This window comes from Anolis carolinensis, chromosome 4 (genome assembly GCF_035594765.1).
Source record: "Anolis carolinensis isolate JA03-04 chromosome 4, rAnoCar3.1.pri, whole genome shotgun sequence".
NCBI classification, from domain to species: Eukaryota; Metazoa; Chordata; class Lepidosauria; order Squamata; family Dactyloidae; genus Anolis; species Anolis carolinensis.
The window spans coordinates 19,162,131-19,182,125 of NC_085844.1; the positions used below are offsets into that span (position 1 = coordinate 19,162,131).

At 38.6% G+C, this 19,995-nt stretch overlaps 1 protein-coding gene across 1 annotated transcript; it reads left to right on the forward strand.

Annotated features, from left to right (window-relative positions):
• The first annotated feature begins 442 nt into the window (after positions 1–442).
• Positions 443–16,760, forward strand: tnfrsf11b (TNF receptor superfamily member 11b). The gene is made up of 5 exons (XM_003224828.4): positions 443–615; positions 5,878–6,247; positions 12,446–12,643; positions 12,863–13,078; positions 13,838–16,760. The coding sequence occupies exons 1-5, from the start codon at positions 586–588 to the stop codon at positions 14,224–14,226; spliced, it is 1,203 nt and encodes a 400-aa protein (XP_003224876.1). The 5' UTR covers positions 443–585; the 3' UTR covers positions 14,227–16,760.
• Positions 16,761–19,995: the final 3,235 nt, after the last annotated feature.

Genomic DNA, 19,995 nt, shown 5'->3' on the forward strand with positions numbered 1-19,995 from the left:
CAATTATTTATGGTACCTATGTCTTAAAAATAGGAAAATTTTCAGCCAAAAAAAGTAGTTGATGGGGAGAAGTCCATAGAAGGACCTTAGAGGAAGATTCAGTGACAGAGGAAGATTTTTTTTAAATGATTTCTGTAACAGGCCACCTGTGAATAACTCCCTCCTTGTTGTGTTGGAGACCAGCCTGTTTGGACACCCCTTCCTTGCCCAGGAAAAAGGTGGGCAGTAATGCAAGGCAGACAGTCATGATTTAATCCACCCCTGTGCCCCCTCTCCTTCCTCTTCTCATTCTCCCCTCCTTCCCAGCTTGTGGTTAAAGAAGTTACATGAAGTCATCCTCTGCAGGTTCCTTAAAACAAAAAACAAAACCAAAGGGGGAGGAAAAAAATCTGAAAGTAATTGATCGTGGGGAGGGAAGGAGAGCACCAAAGCCAAGATTTCCTGTTCAGCGAGGCTGCAGAAAGATATAAAAAGAGGCTTTTAACATGCTGCTGGCAGTCTTTGCAAGCTTGCAAAGGGAGTGGAGACTTCTCTACATTTGCCTGCTTAACGTCCCAGATCCCTGAGGGTTTTAAAGCCACCACAATGAACAAGTTCCTGTACTGCACACTTGTGGTAAGTCCTTTGCCCGAAGACGGATGGCTGCTTTGGACAGGAGACCATCAGAGTGTCTAGAACATTTTCTCTATTCTCTGATGCCTACTTTGCCTATTCTTCTGCTTCTCTGGGTCTTTATTAGTAAATATTCTTATTTTTCAACACGGCTTCTTAGAGCAAAATTTTGATAAGGAATGAATCATCCCCACTTTCCAAAGAGGAAATAACTAACATGGCACTTTTCATGGCTATTGAGGGTCATTGCCAGTAGGTAAGATACCTGTATAATTAAAGAGCTTTATGGCAGAGATAATTATAGGTATGATCTATAACCTTACAGTTTGGGTGCACAATCTTATTCTTTTGAGCTCCAAATTTATTTTATGTTTCTAAAAGAATGTATCCAAAAGTATATTTATAACATATATAAATCTAATGCAAGAACTTGAGGGGTTTTTTTTCTTTTTCTTAAAAAAGGAGAAACTGTTTTACACTCCTAAATACTTAACATTGAAACCTTATGTTTTTAATCTGACTTGTGCTGAAAGCTTGAAGTTGCCCCCTTTTCATTGGTGGAGATAGGGATTAAGGAAGAAACAAGTGCAAATTGTTGGGTTTGGACTGAGTTACGACAGAGATGTCCCCGTTCAGTTTTATAGGTATGCAGGCATGATCATGTGATGGGGACTTCCAGAGTATGAAAAGATTACTTTTGGACTAAAGTTCCCAGAAATGTCCAGCCAGTGGGTCAGGTAATTCATCTGGTGGATTCTGAGAGTCATGGTCCATAAAAGTAACTTGTTCAAGTTTTCTGGGTAAAGTGTCAGCATCCCAGTTGATCTTCTCCGTTATGGTTTTCTCTGAAGCTAGAAGCTCTCCAGAGTCTTCAAGAAAGATGGCAGAGACTTTCGATGGGCTTATTTTATGTGTCAAAAAAGATTTTGTCAAGATGTATAATATCTGTATAAATCCAAAGGGAAGATTTTCAAAGAGAGATGAACTACGCTGCAGAATTACAGCTGTTTGAAACCACATTAATTGCATAGCTCCATGCTATGGAATCTTGAAATGAGAAGTTTTATGAGATATGGTACTTTCCCTCCTTTGTTAGAGTTCTGATTCCACAACAAATTACAAATCCCAGAATTCCATAAGATTGAGCCATGGCAGTTAATGTGGCATCAAGCCTCTATAATTCTGCAGTGTTAATACAACCTAAGTTTGATTGCTTAGCACTCATAAAAGTCTGGCATTGAAACCTTGTGTATTCACTCATACTTGTGATGCTGAAAGTTTGAGTGGCCACCTTTTTTCTTTTCCTTTTTCTGAAAAGCTCCACATCTTTAAAGAGCTACATGGCAGATAAGAACCTTCTCACTATTAGTCATAGCTGTACTGACTGAATTTGGTTGTGGAAATGGCTGAGGATTTTATTTGGTTATTATTTGCTATGTAAAAATTAGCAAATATCTTTATCAATCCAGAAAAAGGAATATGAACTCAGAGAAGTTTTGGTTAACGTCAAGATACTGAGTACTGAATCTTGACTGTAGTCTTGCCTCTATAAATGGTCACTGTGCCAGAGCTTAGAAAAGTTACTTTTTTGAACTATAGCTTCCAGATTCCTCAGCCAGCATAATCCACAAGTATGACTTTGCCAAGCTTTGCACAATACAGATCTTTGTGCATTTCTATGCTCAGTAGAGACAGTTCCGCTTTGAGTTCCCTGTGTTTCTGAAGACAGGCGTCCAACTGAGCTCCATTCAGCACTGGCAGTCTTGTGCCTACACCACAGTCATTTGCTCTGCACATGATTCGTAAATGCCCATTCCCTTGCCACTTTTGTTGCTTTTCTTTCTTTCTCTTATTCTCTCCCTCCATCCCTCTCTTTGACTTGCCCGGTGAATCGACGTATGAGGTTTACATCCCAACCTGGGCACAAGACATGTTGATGAAGCAGAAACTACAACTATATTTTGAAAACACCCACAGAACGCTTGGCAGAAAATTATTTACCTTGTGACTAATACTGTGGAGTGATGCTAGATGCTACGTAGAAGTGATTCAGTATATGGCCAGCACATTTCATAGTGAGGATGATGATGATGAAATAATGGTCTGTGAGCTTTGTTTCATGTGTACCTTCAATGAATTTGTTGAATTAATGAAATAAGTTGGATATCAATTATTGTACCAACAAACATTGATTTAGTTTCTGTGTAGGTAAAACAGACTATAGTTCCCCATCACTCTACACAATTATGTCATTTCAAGAGCCAGTGTGATGCAGTGGTTTAAGTACTGTACTATAACTCTAGGGAGCAGGGTTTGAATCCTATCAGCCATGGAAGCCCACTGGATGACCTTGAGCAAGTCATACTCTCTCAGCCTCAGAGGGAAGGCAAAGGCAACTTCCTCTGAACAAAGCTTGCCAAGAAAACCAAATGATAAGTCTCCCTTGGGGATCATCATAAGATGTAAACAACTTGAAATCAAACAACAATAATGCCACTGCAAGATCATGGTGACATCCTGTAGAATACTGGGGTTTGTTGTTTTGGGAGACACCAGACCTCTCTGCTTGATCATTATGTCCCTTCCTAAACTACAAATCTCACAATTCCATAGGGATTGTGTAGAACTACTATTGCCATCATTCCAGCCAGCCAGGCAATGCTAGATGGGGATGATGAAGTATACATCAATAGAAACATTCCTTTAAGAAAGGGTGCTGCTCCAGTATAATTCATGTAGGTCCAGAGAGTCAGCTACAAAAGGCCATATGCGGTGATCAAGTAAATTACAGGGTAAGCCTGGCTGGTATGAATCAGTTGCGTAATTTCACTCTAAAATGCAAAACCAGTGCAGGGAATCCGAGAGGAATTTTTAGGTCTTCCTGCACTGTCATTTCTATAGCAGCCATGAGAGAAACACAAGAACAATTATTTTATTTGCCATCCTTGATCTAAAAATTGCTGGTGAGTGGGGGGAAGCTAAAATGAAAAGTGTAAAATACATCTTGAATCTGTCTTAGAACCTACAGCAACATCTAGTGGATGAAAAGCCTCCTTAGAAGTTGAACATTGAATCAAAATGCTGAGATGATAGCTTTGTCCTATGTGTGTTTGTCTAGAAACCTGAAATGCTGTTTAGTCATTGCACATTGAATTCAGAACACTGATCTGTTGACAACAAAAAATACTTTCAATAAAACAAATGTGCAAATAAATAAGAAATAAAACCTACTGCATTTAACAGGGTGTTTTCCCTAATCTACGTAAGAAGAATTGGAAGTAACGCATTAACAAATAATGTTGTTAACTTTTAACGTGTTACTTCTTTTCCAAGATGGAGACTATTTTGGATTTCCACACAGATACAGGCATTGGGAGGGGGGTGGTTTCCAAAAGGGTTTTATTTTAAATTAGCTTGCACAAATATTATATTGCCTCAAGCCTATTGATGGTTCATTCTTCTGCATGGATGCTACTGTTTCGGTTATGTAACTTAATGGCACTCAAATGTAAGCAATAGTAATATAATTGAGGATGACCCAATAAAAATAATTAGCCATTGGTTCAGAACTAAATAGTAAATAACTAGTGAAGGTCCTGTTTCACACAACAGATAATTCCTTCCACACTGGAAAGGGTTTCAAAAAGGATTAGATGTTCCAATGATAGTTTTTTGGCAGTTGACCTGAATCTCTAGCTTCAGGAGAGATATATTCCTGAATTCAGGGATGAGGGTCTTCACAGCGTTGAACTTGTATCTATCGCTCTAGAAGACAGCTAGATCTACTGTTAGCTCAGTTTGAGAAGACTCATTGAAATTACTTCCAAGTTGCTACTTACATAAATTGCATTAATATGGGTGGGTTTATTCTAGTTAAGCCCAACATTGGATTAAGACCAGAGAATGGTGATTCATTTAGATTTTCAGCCAATGGCAATTGTGATCTTCTTAAAAATAAAGTAGAAAAAAGGAGCACCAGGACTTAGAGATTGGACTTTGGAAAACTAGTTTATTTACCTCCAGAAAGCTGTGACTGAAGGGAGAGAGAGATGCTTGAAGGAGCTTGGGTTGTATTTGCAATTGTCATCCAATTCACATTTATTTCACTGAATGGGAAGCAAAATGACATCTTGGTTTCCATTTGGAAATTGGTGGCAAAAGTACTTCCAGGTTTGAGAGGAAAATAATGTAATTTCATTTCCATTTCAAAATCCAGCTGACTGAATCCACTACAGTTTTTAGTCCAGATTTTAGAAAGCTACCCAGTGCGTACAACCTATGGGAGAGTAAGCAGATAGTGGTTAGTAACTTAAATCACTCTTTCAAAATTCAAATTAAATACAAGAGTGGACTCACCCAGTTATGGAAACTACATTGGTCTGACAGCCAATTCTTTAAAATCTGATTGTGTGCTACCGCTCACCAAAAAGTATTTTCTGCTTTGAACTACAGTCGGTCACTGAAACTTTTAAAATAATAATAGTTACTGGAAGTTTATTTTTGGCTTATGCATATATATACCCAAACACTTTTTATTTTGTTTTGTTCTATTGCTAAAGCAAGACTGTGTGTCTCAATGCACTGGCTTATTGAGCTTCTTGAAAGTCCCCAGATGTGTAATTTTCCTTCTGATATATATCTTTCTTGGCAGGTGCTGTTGGTGGCAGACATATTTCATGTCCTACAAAAATAGGCATGAATGACATTTACACACATGTAACCAAAAACTAAAATTATAGTACAGTAGAGTCTCACTTATTCAACACTCGCTTATCCAACGTTCTGGATTATCCAACGCATTTTTGTAGTCAGTTTTCAATATCTCGTGATATTTTGTTGCTAAATTCATAAATATAGTAATTACTACATAGCATTACTGCGTATTGAACTACTTTTTCTGCCAAATTTGTTGTCTAACATGATGTTTTGGTGCTAAACTCATAAATATAGTAATTACTACATAGCATTACTGCGTATTGAACTACTTTTTCTGCCAAATTTGTTGTCTAACATGATGTTTTGGTGCTTCATTTGTAAAATCATAACCTAATTTGATATTTAATAGGCTTTTCCTTAATGCCTCCTTATTATCCAACATATTTGCTTATCCAACATTCTGCCGGCCCATTTATGTTGGATAAGTGAGACTCTACTGTATTTATAATTGTTGTATTATTAATCTACTGTCAAGCAATACTGATAGATTGCAAATTTATTTATATATTTAAAAGAACCATTAACATTGTGTTTTCTCTATCCTAATAGCTGCTGGACATTTCTGTGAAATGGACCATCCAGGAAGCCCCTTCTCTAAAATTCCCCCATTATGACCCTATGACTTCCCGACAACTGATGTGTGACCAGTGCCCCCCAGGAACCTACGTTAAACAGAATTGTACGGCTTCCTCGAAGACTAAGTGTTCTCCCTGCCCAGATCAGTACTATGCCGATGACTGGAACAGCAATGAAGAGTGCCAGTATTGCAACGTGGTATGCAATGAGTTGCAGTATGAGAAGGTTGAATGCAGCAGCACCAAGAACCGCATTTGTGAGTGTGTTGAAGGACGGTACCTTGAACTGGAATTCTGCCTGAAGCACACTGCATGCCCCCCTGGCTTTGGTGTTGTTCAACAAGGTATGTGTCTGTTTTTTAGGAAATACATTTATTTGTATGATAAATAAATAGCCGATTCCCTGTTTATCTGTGATAAGCAAGTATCTTTTTCTGCTGATTAAATCCAAAAGATTTTTGCTCTTGAAATAGTGGAAACGAGTATACAGTTGGTTCTCCATATATGCAAGGCTCAGCCTTTTCAAATTTAATTAATATGTTCTCTCTAGAAATCTCTAGGTCCTCCAGCACCATGCTATAATAAAAGGTAAAGGTTTTCCCTGACGTTAAGTTCAGTCGTGTCCAGTTGGTGCTCATCTCCATTTCTAAGCTGAAGAGCTGCCGTTGTCCGTAGGCACCTTCAAGGTCATGTGGCCGGCATGACTGTATCGAGCGCCGTTATCTTCCCGCTGGAGCAGTACCTATTGATCTACTCACATTTGCATGCTTTCAAACTGCTAGGTTGGCAGAAGCTGGAGCTAACAGCGGGTGCTCACTCCACTCCCCGGATTCAAACCTGTGACTTTTTGGTCAGCAAGTTCAGCAGCTCAGTGCTTTAACACACTGTGCAACTATATTCACTTTCAATTTGAAGACATGCTACTAGAGAGAACCCTTCTCTCTCTAGGCATTTGTCAGTCATCCAGAGGAATTATGTGGCCAACTTTTGCCTGAAGCTAACCAGAGAATAGTACCACACATTCTTAGCATCTTATATAAGGTAGAATAGCTAGTGAAAGCTAATTTGGAGCCATCAAAGACATGAAGCTCAGTGGATTAAACATCACCATGCATCCGAAGAGCTAGATATGGCATCCAAACTTACTTTATAGTATTGTGAAGAAAAAAATTTGTGAGAAATTCACTGATCATGATTCAATCATAAGTGAATGTGATCTTAATAAGTTGGTGATTAAGCTGCAGAGCTGTCTGACAAGGGTATAAAGTGGAAGTGACCCAAAATCAAGCACTAAAGCAAACAAGAAGCATCTCTTTAACGTTTCACCTAGCAAGCCCCACTAACAGATAATAGCTTCCATTTGAAACAGCCTCTTATTGGAAGACACCCTCTATTTGAAAGATGTCACTGCAATTTAAACATGAAGTACCATAAGAAGAGAGAAAGGACTCTTGATGATCTTTATGCAAAGTTAACATAAAAACAGTATGTTGAGTGAGTAGATGGATCACCTGATCCCAAGCTTCTCAGGCTCTGTTATACAGTTAGTCCTCCACATTCACAGGGGTTAGTGGTGAAGGGCCCTTATGAAAGTGCAGAAAATGTGCATAAAAACCCACTCTTCTTTTTAACCTGAGAGAACACCTGTCTAGGATCTCTAGGTCCTCCAGCACACATTGATTATAGAGCAATGCTGAGAGAGACCATATTAATCAACTCCTGGAACGATTCCATCAGTGTTGTCTCCAAAAAAATCCTGCAATATCTTGTGAAGACAGGTGGACAAATGTCAGTGTGCTGGAAGAAACAAAGACCACCAGCATTGAAGCGATGCTCCTCCGCCATCAACTCCGCAGTCACTATACTCCTAACTCAAAAACAAAAAAACAGAATTTTAGTGGACAGGAAAAGAAATGTAAAGATGAGTTTAAAGCTAACCTCAAAAACTGTGGCATAGACAGCGATAACTTGGAAGATCTGGCCCTTGAGTGCTCTAGCTGGAGGTCAGCTATGACCAGCAGTGCTGTGGAATTCAAAGAGGCATGAATGGAGGGCGAAAGGGAAAAACGTGTCACGAGGAAGGCGCATCAAGCCAATCCTGACCGAGATTGCCTTCCACCTGAAAACCAATGTCCTTACTGTGGAAGAACATGCAGGTCAAGAATAGGACTCTACAGTCATCTATGTATCCACCGCCGAGACACTGCACTTGGAAGACCATCATACTCATCATACTGTGGCGCAGGCGGGAGAGCAAGCCAGCTGCAATTAACTGCAATGAATCACTCTGCCCAGGAGGTCACGAGTTCGAGGCCAGCTCGGAGCTATGTTTGTTTGTTTTTGTCCTATGTTAAAAGGCATTGAATGTTTGCCTATATGTGTAATGTGATCCACCCTGAGTCCCCTTCGGGGTGAGAAGGGCAGAATATAAATGCTGTAAATAAATAAATAAATAAATAAATATACAAGGGATTGCCTAAGTAAGTCAGTAAGTCAGTAATCAAATCTGTGTATAATTAAATTTGCAAATTTGAAGGGTTGACTGTACACTTATTTCCATTATTTCAAGAGCAAAAGCCTTCTGATCATGTGAAAAATATACTTGTTCATCATAGGTAACCAATTCGCACCCATTGAACAAATCTCTGTTTTCTTTTCTCTACTATTTGATTATGCACGTCTTTCTTTCTTTGCAACAAATGTCACAATAGATAAATCACTACCATCCTACACATCACCTATGTATGATTTTGGTCACTTCATTAGGGCACAGTAGATTCCTGCAGGGAACTGCCAATACCGGCCACGTACCTTTAAAAGTTCCTGGAACAAACATGTCCATTTCAAGCTGACAGACAGTAAAAATTTATTGCAACGTTTGTGGAAAAACAGCCCCTGTCCTTCTAAACATCTCCCTGGGTTGTCGCCAAAAGTAATGTTGCTCACAGTGGCAAAATGTTCAGCTCTTACTGTAACGGGTAATTTAATGGCAGCTGCAAATTGCATTCTAATGAGAAACATGATGGATCGACCTCTGTCTCGGGGACATTATCTGGGATGCAGTATTTATGGGTTATAGCTAATAACATTTTTCATTGGGAAGAATGCTGTTTCAGGCCTGCGCGCTCCTTGACTAACAGCAGACGTGTTAACTGATAGAGCACCCAGAGAGTAATTATAACAATATTAGTGTAATAGGAGAAGTCATCGCAAATGTCTGGCCATAATTAATTACCACTGTCACAAATGGATACTCATAGTGCCTGTGAGTGCGTGCATATACGAATGGTTCCCAGGTTATTTTGACCCATGGGGCAGAAGCCCCTTTTTCCATTCCTTGTAGCAAAAACACAACGATAGCAAAGGGAACAGACGTTTATTTTCTTTCCTCTGTATAGGTGAAGCTACACTAAAGAATCAGTGAAATTTGCTATGGAACCATGGGAGCTGGAGTTTTATAAGGTCTTACTCTTTAGCCATCTCAGCCAGAGACTCTTATTGCCTCACCAAACTACAACTCCCATAATTCGATAGCAGTTAAAGTGGTGTTGAGCCTATAACACTCAAAACTGGCTACATGATCAGGCTGGCTCATTGTGCACAATGGTAGGATTGGCCTTCTGGTTTTAGTCTTTATTCAACCTGAGGGAAATGACAAACTTGTCCTCTGAGCTGTAACTGGCAAATCAAGACAGTTGGAGCTATATGAACTGTTTGCATGAAGGAATAGTTTTTAAATAAGAATAAAGGCTGCTTTAGGTTCAGTTTCCCTAGTTTGGAGGACAGTCTATTTGCAGACAATTTTTCTTTATAGCATTCAGGTATCTTGTGTCTATATGCAGTACAGCTCTTGTATCCACAGAACTGATAGACATGATTTAACCTATTCAAGGTTTGATTTATTTGCTTACGACCTCCTATACAAGTTAAACTCTCTTCTCTGTCATTTGTCCCATTGACAATGACCATGATTCCACAGAGTCACATGAAGTCAATGAAAACATATCCTCTGTATAAATGAGTGACACACCACAATTTAAATATTACTGGAGTCTAAACATCTAAAAAAAGGAGGGACTTGTATTTGACAGTGGGCAAAGCTGTATTTTCCTGAAGAAATTCTGACAAACAAGCCCATATGAATTCTGACTTTGGACTCACCTGTTTCCTATCGCTATGGCTACCTTAGGGGCCAATCTGGGACTATCAGCAAAAAGGATCTAAATTAGTAAACAATTTCTCACTGGGACAATTATCAAGATCTTTTGTGGGAGACTAATCCTAGTAGAAAATGAAAAAGGGGCTTCCCACCCTACACTTGCCATAACCTATACTAAAAATGTCTATACCAGGGATACAGGAATAGGGCTGCTTCCCAACCCTGCAGGTTTTCCTTGGGAAGACAATGTAATCTGGCCATATTCCAGAAGAGGTACAGGTTCACATGAGAGCATGTTGTGTAATGGCTGGACTATAACTCTGAAGGGACAAGGTTCAATTCCCTGTTTGGGCATGGAAACCCATGGATGACTTTGGTCAATCCCAGAAAATCTCATGTTTGTGTTGCTTTAGGGTCACCATAAGTTGAGAAAAAGTTGTAGGCACACAACAACAATGGATTGACATACAGGAAGAACTAATCTCCTGCAGAATGCATGACTTTAATGATCCTGAAGCCAAGCAACAAATTGAGCTTCTGCTTCTTGAGCTTCTGCTTCTCGTAAAATAGATTAGTAACAATTTATTTTTGTGGTCTATATCATGAGCTATATGTATTCATGGCCATAATAATATTTGTTCTTGAGTGCTATCAAAATGCAATTTGCAATTGTAGCACTTTCACTAAAAAAAGTATGATGTGTCAATCATTTTTACATTTAAGTTCCTCAAAACCCATCACTTAAATACAGAATTGCTTGTTCTGATTTACAATATCAAATTAATCAAATACATAGCATGCAGAAATTATTTATTAGTTCCTTAAAATATTAATCTCCCACCTTATATCACTGAATCTTAATGCAGCATAGAGTAAAATGAATTTAATGAATTGGAAACTGTCAAAAAATAACTCAAACTAACAGCAGATTAAAACATTTCATAGTTAAAACAAGGGAAAAAGACAGTCTAAAGCTTGTAAAAATATTGGGAACAATATCCTGATGAAATGAATAAATATCATTTTATTGAGTTTTGAGTAATTATGCAATAATCTAGCCAACTAAAAGAAAATGAATCAATATATAATCTCCACATTGTTGCATTACCAAGCACGGCTTATTTGTGAAATCTTTGGAAACTCAATTAGTGTCTCCATCAGCAAAATTTGTTTCTAGAGCTTTAATTTCATGATTTCATGCTCTGACCCAATATATATCACCAAATAAAGCTCAGATGTTATTTATGTAGGAAATGCATAAATATACAAGATGCCAGTGTGATCAGACAGAAAATGTGGCATTAAATATTCAAATAGCTGTGAGTATTCTTTCCATCCTTAGTGGACTATCATGGTAATTTCCAACAGTGACCTCTGGAGATGCTGTGTTTTAAGTGGTAACACATAACTTTTCTGATGTGGAAAAACACAGTAAACTTCACTACTTATCCATGGAGATATCAAAATACTTCTTTTTTAAACCATAGAGTCAGTAGGATTTTCAGGCAACTTTGTTCAAGATAATCTCTGAATTATTCCCATTGTATTTTGGCCTATGGTTTATTATGTGAGTTAGTCAGCCCCAGTATTCCACTGTAATCCCCACGGTATTTACTTGAACATAATGCATATCTACTTGGTCATCCCATACTAACAATTATCTTTGCCTCAGCACTGTATCCATGGAGAATGATGTTTTATATGCAGTGAGCCTGGGTATCCCCTGTGGTCTGGTTCCAGAAACTACTATGGATACTCAAATTCATAGGGGCACAAGTCCCATTATATAAGATGGCACAGAAAAATAGTATCCATAATATAAAATGGCAAAATCAAGGTTATCTTTTTGGATTGGGAGCGGGGGATATTTTCACACCATGGTTCTAGAATCTGTGGATACAGAGGGTACATTTTTGAAAATACACTGAAGATAACTCATACAAATAATAGAAATAATTCACTCAGATTCTGAAGTGGGCCAGTCCCTTCAGTGGAAGACTACATCACATGAATTATGAATGTGTAGTGGACGCATGGTACTAAAGCAGTGGTTCTCAACTATGTGGGTCCCCAAATTTTTTGGCCTTCAAGTCCCAGAAATCCCAACATCTGGTAAACTGCCTGGGATTTCTGGGAGTTGCAAGCCAAAACACCTGGGGACCCACAGGTTGAGAACCACCGTACTAAAGGAAAGATGTGAGATTTCAGAAGTGGTGATAGATAGGACCTTAATATTGCTTTTAATATTTTGGAAATATATAAATAAAACATTAGTCTTTCTGGTGCTTTTCCAGTCCTTGAAAGTGATTTTTTCCACAGAGGAGATCATTGAAGTCCAAAATACAGGCTTAAATGTTTCAATTATCTTTTTTATGTTCCCTAGGTACTCCTGAAAGGAACACAGTTTGTGAGAGTTGCCCAGAAGGCTATTTCTCCAATGAAACATCATCCAAAGCTGCCTGCCGTGAACACACCAACTGTAGCGCATTGGGCCTCAAGATGGCAAAGAAGGGCAATGCCACCTGTGACAACGTGTGTCAGGAAGAAAGGACTGACAAATCGGATCAGCAGTGTGAAATCGGTAAGTCCAGATTTAAAATGCATAAAACCTTGCTAGATTACTAGGTTTCAATGTCAGGCTGGAATTTTTTCACATTGAGAAAATGCATTTAGGATTTTTACATTGGGAAAATAACAGGGAGAATAGAACTGGAGTTTGGTGACAGTTCCATAGATAAACAACTTTCTACTGCTAGTTCCCCAACCCACATATTAATTATGTTTATTATTACTATTTCAGATATAACCTTATGCGAGGAAGCATTCTTCAGATTTGCTGCTCCTACAAAAGTCCCACCTGGCTGGCTGGATACACTCAAGGACAGTTTGCCTGGTATAAAAGTCAGTGCAGAAATTGTTGAAAGGATTAAACAAAGGCACAGTTCTCAGGAACAGACCTTCCAGCTGCTGAAACTGTGGAAGCAAAAGAACAAAGATCACAAGAATGTTATTCGAGGTATGCATACTTTTTTTTAAAAAAAGGTGTATTTGTACATTGGAAGTGTGAATGTTACGTGCTTGTTGTTATTGTTCTCTTAAATATGTAGAGGTAGAGATATGGTCAGCACAGAACAATTGGCAGAACAATGAGAAGAGAATGAAAATGCACCAGCTTTAATCTTATTGTTTTCCATTTTTGGGAGACTTATCGAATCAGTATACTTCATCAATCTATTTGAAGGGTCTACTCAGGTTGGGACCAACCTATAGATTTCAAGCCTTAGAACATTTATGTCATTGGAAACCAACTTTCAAGCATATAAACATGCATTCTGGCAATCTGCAATGTCCATATTTTCAAAGGGAAAGCAAAAACATCTTTAGGGGGCATCTTGCAAACAGAGCCAGGAATGTGCCCATTGCAAGATGTCCTAATCCTGTCTCTTTCATTTCAATGATTCCATGATTCTCTGATTCTATTTTCAGAGATGTGGCTATATTATCATGTGTCATAGCCTCTAATGCAGAATCTCAGTTCAGCATGCCTATATTATGCACTACACTTGACCATCATGGTTTTCCCCTGAAGTCCTAGGATCTGTAGATCCATGTAGGAGCAATGCTAGCTAACAGAATTTTGGCACCAGAATTATTTCTTCTTGACTAAGAAGGGAGTAGCTTAGGAGAGGGATCAACATTAGTTGGAAAAGAACTCTTTCTGAAATTTTGCCTTGGATATCACAAATAAATAAGCATACCCCTTTGCTTTTTCTAGGTATGGATCTTTGTGAAAACAGTGTTTTGAAACAAATTGGCCATCTCAATATAACCTCCGAGCAGCTCGGCATCCTGATGGAGAACTTACCAGGGAAAAAAGTAGGGAAGGAAGAAACAGAGCATACTCTGAGGATGTGCAAATCCAGAGATCAGTTCCTAAAGCTCCTCAACTTGTGGAGAATAAAAAACAGAGATCAAGACACTATCAAAGGCCTGACATATGGGCTGAAGCACTTGAAAGCATATCATTTTCCCAAGACAACCATCCAAGGCCTCCGGAAGGTGGTCAAGTACCTCCACAGCCTCACAATGTACAAATTATACCAGAAGCTTTTGTTAGAAATGCTAGGAAACCAGATTCCTTTGGTAAAAGTGAGGCGTGGGTAGTTCCAGCTATCTGCTCTTTTATTTACCATTTGCTGCTAGCATTTATGATTAAATCTGAGGAGGGGGGATGGTTCCTTTATTATGCTTATTTATATTTATATATCTGACTGGGGTAGCTCAGAGCTATCTTGGACCTGTTGCTATTATTGTCAGTTTTTGTATTGTTATGATAACACTAAAATCTTGGTTTGGAATGTTTGTTCATCAAAGATTCCCAATGAATTTAACATGATGTGCAATGTAATACCAGACCAGTTTATTTATATTCACTGAAATCTAGAACATTGTATATATTTATTAATTTATATGGCAACTGTATGAGATCAAGGGTAGAAACAGATTGTTATGCCTTTCCTTGAGAATTCATCTTTCTCAGAAGACATGGGAGACATACTGGAAAAACACAGATAGCCAGCCAAGTCTTCCTTCAGTTCAGCAAAGTTTGTAATAGGAAAAGGAATCAGTGGAAAGGCACACATAACCTCCTGAGAAAGATGAAGTTTTCAGCGTCTTTTCCAGTCCTTTTCCTGCGAATGGAGTGATAGGATGAGTTCCAGGCAAGAAGAATACAGCTGTGAAACATGAGCTTTAAATACTACCTGGAATATAGACATGGGCTGAGCAGGCTGCCTTTATAAACAAAGCGATTTCTCAAGGCAAACTACTGGGTTCGATCTGTCCTGCTCTCAACACTGAACAATAGTTCAAAGTCAAAATTATCAGCCTTTCAATCAAGGAAGATTTGGTTGCAAACAGTTCAGGGTCAAGAAAGCTAGAAATGAGAACAGAGTGGAGTCATGGTGATCAAGATCAGTAAGACAGTCCAAAAGGCATAAATCAGTACTTTAACAGCCATGTTGAGATGTGAACTAAAGGAATACTCATCTGTTTATCAGGCATCTGTGCTTCCTGCAGTATGTCTCCTTTGTCTTCCAAGCAAGATTAACTTTCAAGGGGTTGTATGACTTGGGTGACCACTTAATGAATGGTTGCTTGTAGAATGTCCCATATGGTGAACGCATGAGGGAGAAACAAAGGAGTGGTCAAATATAAAGTGGGCAAGGGATAGCTGTTCTCATCCCATTTTGTTACCACGATTCATGTTATTCTTCTGAAGCCCCTATATCACTGCTTGCTATGAGATACAAGCCAGGATCCAAATCAATGTGAATGGCTCCCTGATTCACGCACAAGAGCTCTAAAACTCCCCTTTTAAACAGAAGTCCCAACCTCTTCCCTTGAAAGGAAAAGGCCCTCCATATGCCTACATAAAAGTTCCATGCTTAGCAGAATATTGTCTGTGCACTTCATTTGTGGTTGCACTTTTTCGAGTGTTGCAGAGATTCAGTGGTGTTATAGATAGATTGACAAAGGCTCGAATCCTGTTGGTGACATGCCAGCAGTAAGCAACCTAATTCTTTAGTTCCTTGGCCCTGCACAGATGATGCAGCCACAATCTTTTCTTCCTTCTGCAGCCTTCTATGTTACTATTTCTTCATCAGCATCAACAGGATTCCAATCCACGTGACGTCCTGTTTAGAAAGTAGTCCTCTATTTGAGAGCATACTTACTTGAAGGCCATCTAGTACAATCAGCATATGTGTAGAGTTGCACCCAGGAACCATCCATCTGCTCTTTCAACCAGAAAATAAAAAATAAACCCAAGGTCCCCATCCAGCATAAGTACTTTGGTGAAGGTTTACATTGCCATTGGTCCAGCAATATCTCAACTTTAGTCAACCTTGAAAGATGGTTAGATAAATTCATGGAATCTATGGCTATGACTAGCTATTTGTCCAGGTGGATGTATATCTCCGCTAGCACCAAAGGCAGCATGGCTCTGTATATGGAAGGTGCATTGCACTTATGTCCCACAGGCAGGTTTCCCATAGGCAAATGATTGGTGAGTCAATGAAAGAAAAAGCGCTGGTCTACAAAGACTATGGGTCTCATAGTCTGTGTAGTCCAGCTATCTCTAACTAAGTCTGAACTGGGCATTTGTTCTCATTTTATTGAAATGTTTGCCCATGCAAAGATACTGTCAGTAGACTGACCTGTAGTAATATTGTAATTAGTTTCCCTTCCTTCCTTCCTTCCTTCCTTCCTTTCTTCTGTCTGTCCGTCGAGCACTGCCCAACTTTTCATGTCAACAGAGCAGCTAATTGGGAAGCTTTTCATCTGTTTCTACCCTCATTTTTTTTAAAAAAAGAAAGGAATTGAATGTACATTGTTTGTTTTGAAGCTAAAGGGATGAGGAGATGTATTTATAAGACGCACATATGTGATGCATCATAACAGATCCTTCATTCTTCTTCTGTGGATTTTTAAAGATTGTTTCATAGATTTGTCTGTATAGGTTGTAATATCTTATGGATGTAATTTCCTCTTTCAGTCAGTTTTTTAAATTACATCATGAAAGTATATGAAGAACAAGCTGTACGTGAAGCATTGTTTTTAGGACATGAATGTACCGTATTTAAAAGATGGGTTGGATTTTGATATGTTTTATAAAACTTGCATTTTTTTTCATTTAATCCCTGTGGCTTGTTTCTTTAATTATTATTGTTCAGTGCACAGAAAATCTGCTAATTATATACTGGCATTCAGTAGTGGAGAAAGATACTTGCAATCCAAATCTCCTGGCTCGCTTTAGATATGGCACACCTTTAGATAGAATGCACCTTGTTGGGTGAGTAGCGGATTACCATTTGCTGCTCCACCTTAGTCAGCAAAATAGCTTGGATTGACTATGCTTATGGTAGGCCAATTTATTAAGTAGGGTTTAAGATAGCCACAACCAGTCCATCCCATTGAGTCAATGTATTTAATCAAAGTATAATCAAATCTTAGAAAATTTACTTTTTGGACTACAGTTCCAGCAAGGTCAGTAGAAGATAGCTCCCAGATCGCCAGTAAATTGGTAAAGATCTTGGAAGATAATCCTGGATCTCCTCCTGGTTGTTGTTTCCTTCTCCTCCACCCATAGCCAGTAGGTAGCCATGGTAGGGTGACTCTGGCTCTTGACAGCTTCTCTCCAGGGGTGAGAGGGATACATAATTGCATGGTCAAATCCTGCTGCTTATACTCTACCCATTGATTCACAGCCATTGATTTCAATGAGCTTACAACTAAATCAGAAGCCTTCCAATGTACTTTTTCATTTGTTTAAATTAATTCATGTTGGAGTTCTTTTTCCAGGATGGACCATATAGCTTTAGACATATCATGAGAAGACACACTCACTAGAATAGATAATAATGCTTGGTAAGGTAGGATGCAGTAGGAAAAGAGGATGACATTCAAGATGGATAGACTCAATCAAGAAAGCCACGACCTTAATTCTGTAGGACCTGAGCAGGGTTTTTAGGATAGGGTGACTTTGAGATCTCATTAATGGGACTGCCATAACTTAAAGTCAACTAGAGGGCAGTTAACAACAAGAAACACCAGATGACTTTGTAAATATAAGTTTCATTGTGGGACAGAAAACTACCAACACACAAAAGTTTTACATTTCATTAAGCAAATGTGCAGCTTAATGTCTCATCTGCCTAAGATGAAGAGAGAAAAAACAAAGTACAGTAGAAAAAAAGGCCATTGGCAAGGCAAGAAAAAAAAGAGAAATTTTATAAGGTCAACTGGATAGCTATGAAGTACTGGTGCAGAATACATGATGATGACATAATATTTCAATAAGATACAAAGAAAGGCCTGCAGGTATCATACTGTGCATTATATTGGAAGCAAAAGTGGGGGCAATCTGTTAACCCTTTTATATAAAATTTAATCATGAGCCTACACATTCCGTAATTTTCTTTATTATAGCTCATAGCAATATAATAGAAATAATAAAAAGAGAAAGATTTTTAAAGGAAGAAAAAAGTACTTATGTTCTTCTCACCAATTATATATATAGTTTATATATAGAGAGAAGGCTCTCAACTTTTATGGTGAGCAAGAATCTCACAAAAGTGGAAAATTGTACATAAAAATGCTGGGGTTTTTTACCCAAATGTATACTTTTCTAGGACTCTCCAGGCCCTCTAGGGCAGTGGTTCTCATATTGTGAGTCCCCAGATGTTTTGCCCTTTAACTCTCAGAAATCCTAACAGCTGGTAAACTGGCTGGGATTTCTGGGAGTTGTAGGCGGAAACACCTGGGGACCCACAGGTTGAGAACCACTGCTTTAGGGTGACTGTGATCAGCTTCCACCAGAGGTTCACCATAGACTCAACTTGGAAGATCTGGCAATTCCTACAGAGAAAATATTGATCAAATGTATAAATAAATCTACAAAGGTTAAACCCACAAATGTGGATGGCTGACTACACATGCATATTATTCATACATCCCTCATTAATAATTGTCAATATCTTTTCCATATCCAGTCCTTACTCATCATCAAAAGCAAAGGTTGACATTTCATTTTCTTTTCTTTTGTTTGCAAAAAGTCAATAAGGGGTTGCCATTTTTTTTTAAAAAGTCACTAATGATTGTTCACTGATCAAACAAATTAATTTAACAATTTCATGAACATACACATTTTGACAGTATATCTCAAACATTAAAATACTCTATCTTATGTGGCTAATCAATGCCAATTCCCTAGTGATACCCCCAAGTCTGAATTAATTTCCTCCAATTCTGAAGACATAAATCTTCTACTATGGCAAGGATTGCACTGAAATGCCTTTAAGTTAGACTAAGGCCACTTGAGAAACTGAATATCCATTTATCACCTGTAACATACAACTTAGAGCCTACCTAGACTAAGAACATGCCTTAGATAGATCATTGCTCCATCACTCTAGGTACTCTAGTAATAAACAGGGTCTCAGGCAAAGGGTAATTCCACACAGCATTCAATTTGATTCAGGATGTGGATCAAAGAGATCCAGTTTGCTCTGGAATGCTTACACAGGCATTCTGGGAACCGGCTGGAAGCTGGAACAGAGTTCACACAGATCCACAGATAGTGGATTAACCTGATACAAGAAGTGTACTTTTTCCTTCAGCGAGAAACCCTGCAAAGAAGCATCTTATCTGATAGAGATCAGCATTACAGCAAGGCAAGGAAAAGTGGGAAAGGAAAAACACTTTATATTTGCTTACTTTTTTTGCTGAGCTGCATATCCTGTTCCTTTATCTGCATGTTTCAGCACTGGCCTTGCCCCGATGTACCCTCTACAAATTGATCCCAAATTCCTACTCTGCAGCAACCATATACTTATCTGCTACAGTAAATTTTGAGACTGAGTATGGAATTTTTGATGGAGCACGTAAGAATCACATGGTCCTTACATGTATTGCTGAACTGTAGCACCCAGACTTTATCAATATTAACTCTGTGGGCTAGAGGTAATGGGACTCAAAATCCTGATACATTTGGATGGCTGCCCATCTCTAGAAGTTCATGGATTGAATCTTGGATGTTCTGTGTGTAAAGCTAGGGCTTTGCCAACAAGCTATGGCTAGATTGGAGACATTTAGACTATAAGGCCTATGGAGTAGCTCCTACTATTGCTCACAATATCATAAAATCATATAATTATAGAATTGTAGACCACAAGGGTCAGCTATCCCTTCTCCTAAGAAGCAATAGCAGTTGCTTTCTGCAAATCAAATCTCTGTTAAAGGGAGAAAAATATGTCCACCTCTTTTATTTTCTCCTGGCCTGTTGGCATCATTCAACCAGAGATCAATATTCCCTAAAGGCATACTGTTTCATAAACTCTTTATTTAATTGAAATCTTCTGAATCAAATAGAAA

Bases quoted from the DNA above. Each gene is read 5' to 3' on its own strand.
- tnfrsf11b (XM_003224828.4), top strand. From the start codon at position 586: ATGAACAAGTTCCTGTACTGCACACTTGTG. The intron at 6,248-12,445 runs GTATGTGTCTGT...TATGTTCCCTAG, and splicing joins CTTTGGTGTTGTTCAACAAG to GTACTCCTGAAAGGAACACA. The intron at 13,079-13,837 runs GTATGCATACTT...TGCTTTTTCTAG, and splicing joins TCACAAGAATGTTATTCGAG to GTATGGATCTTTGTGAAAAC.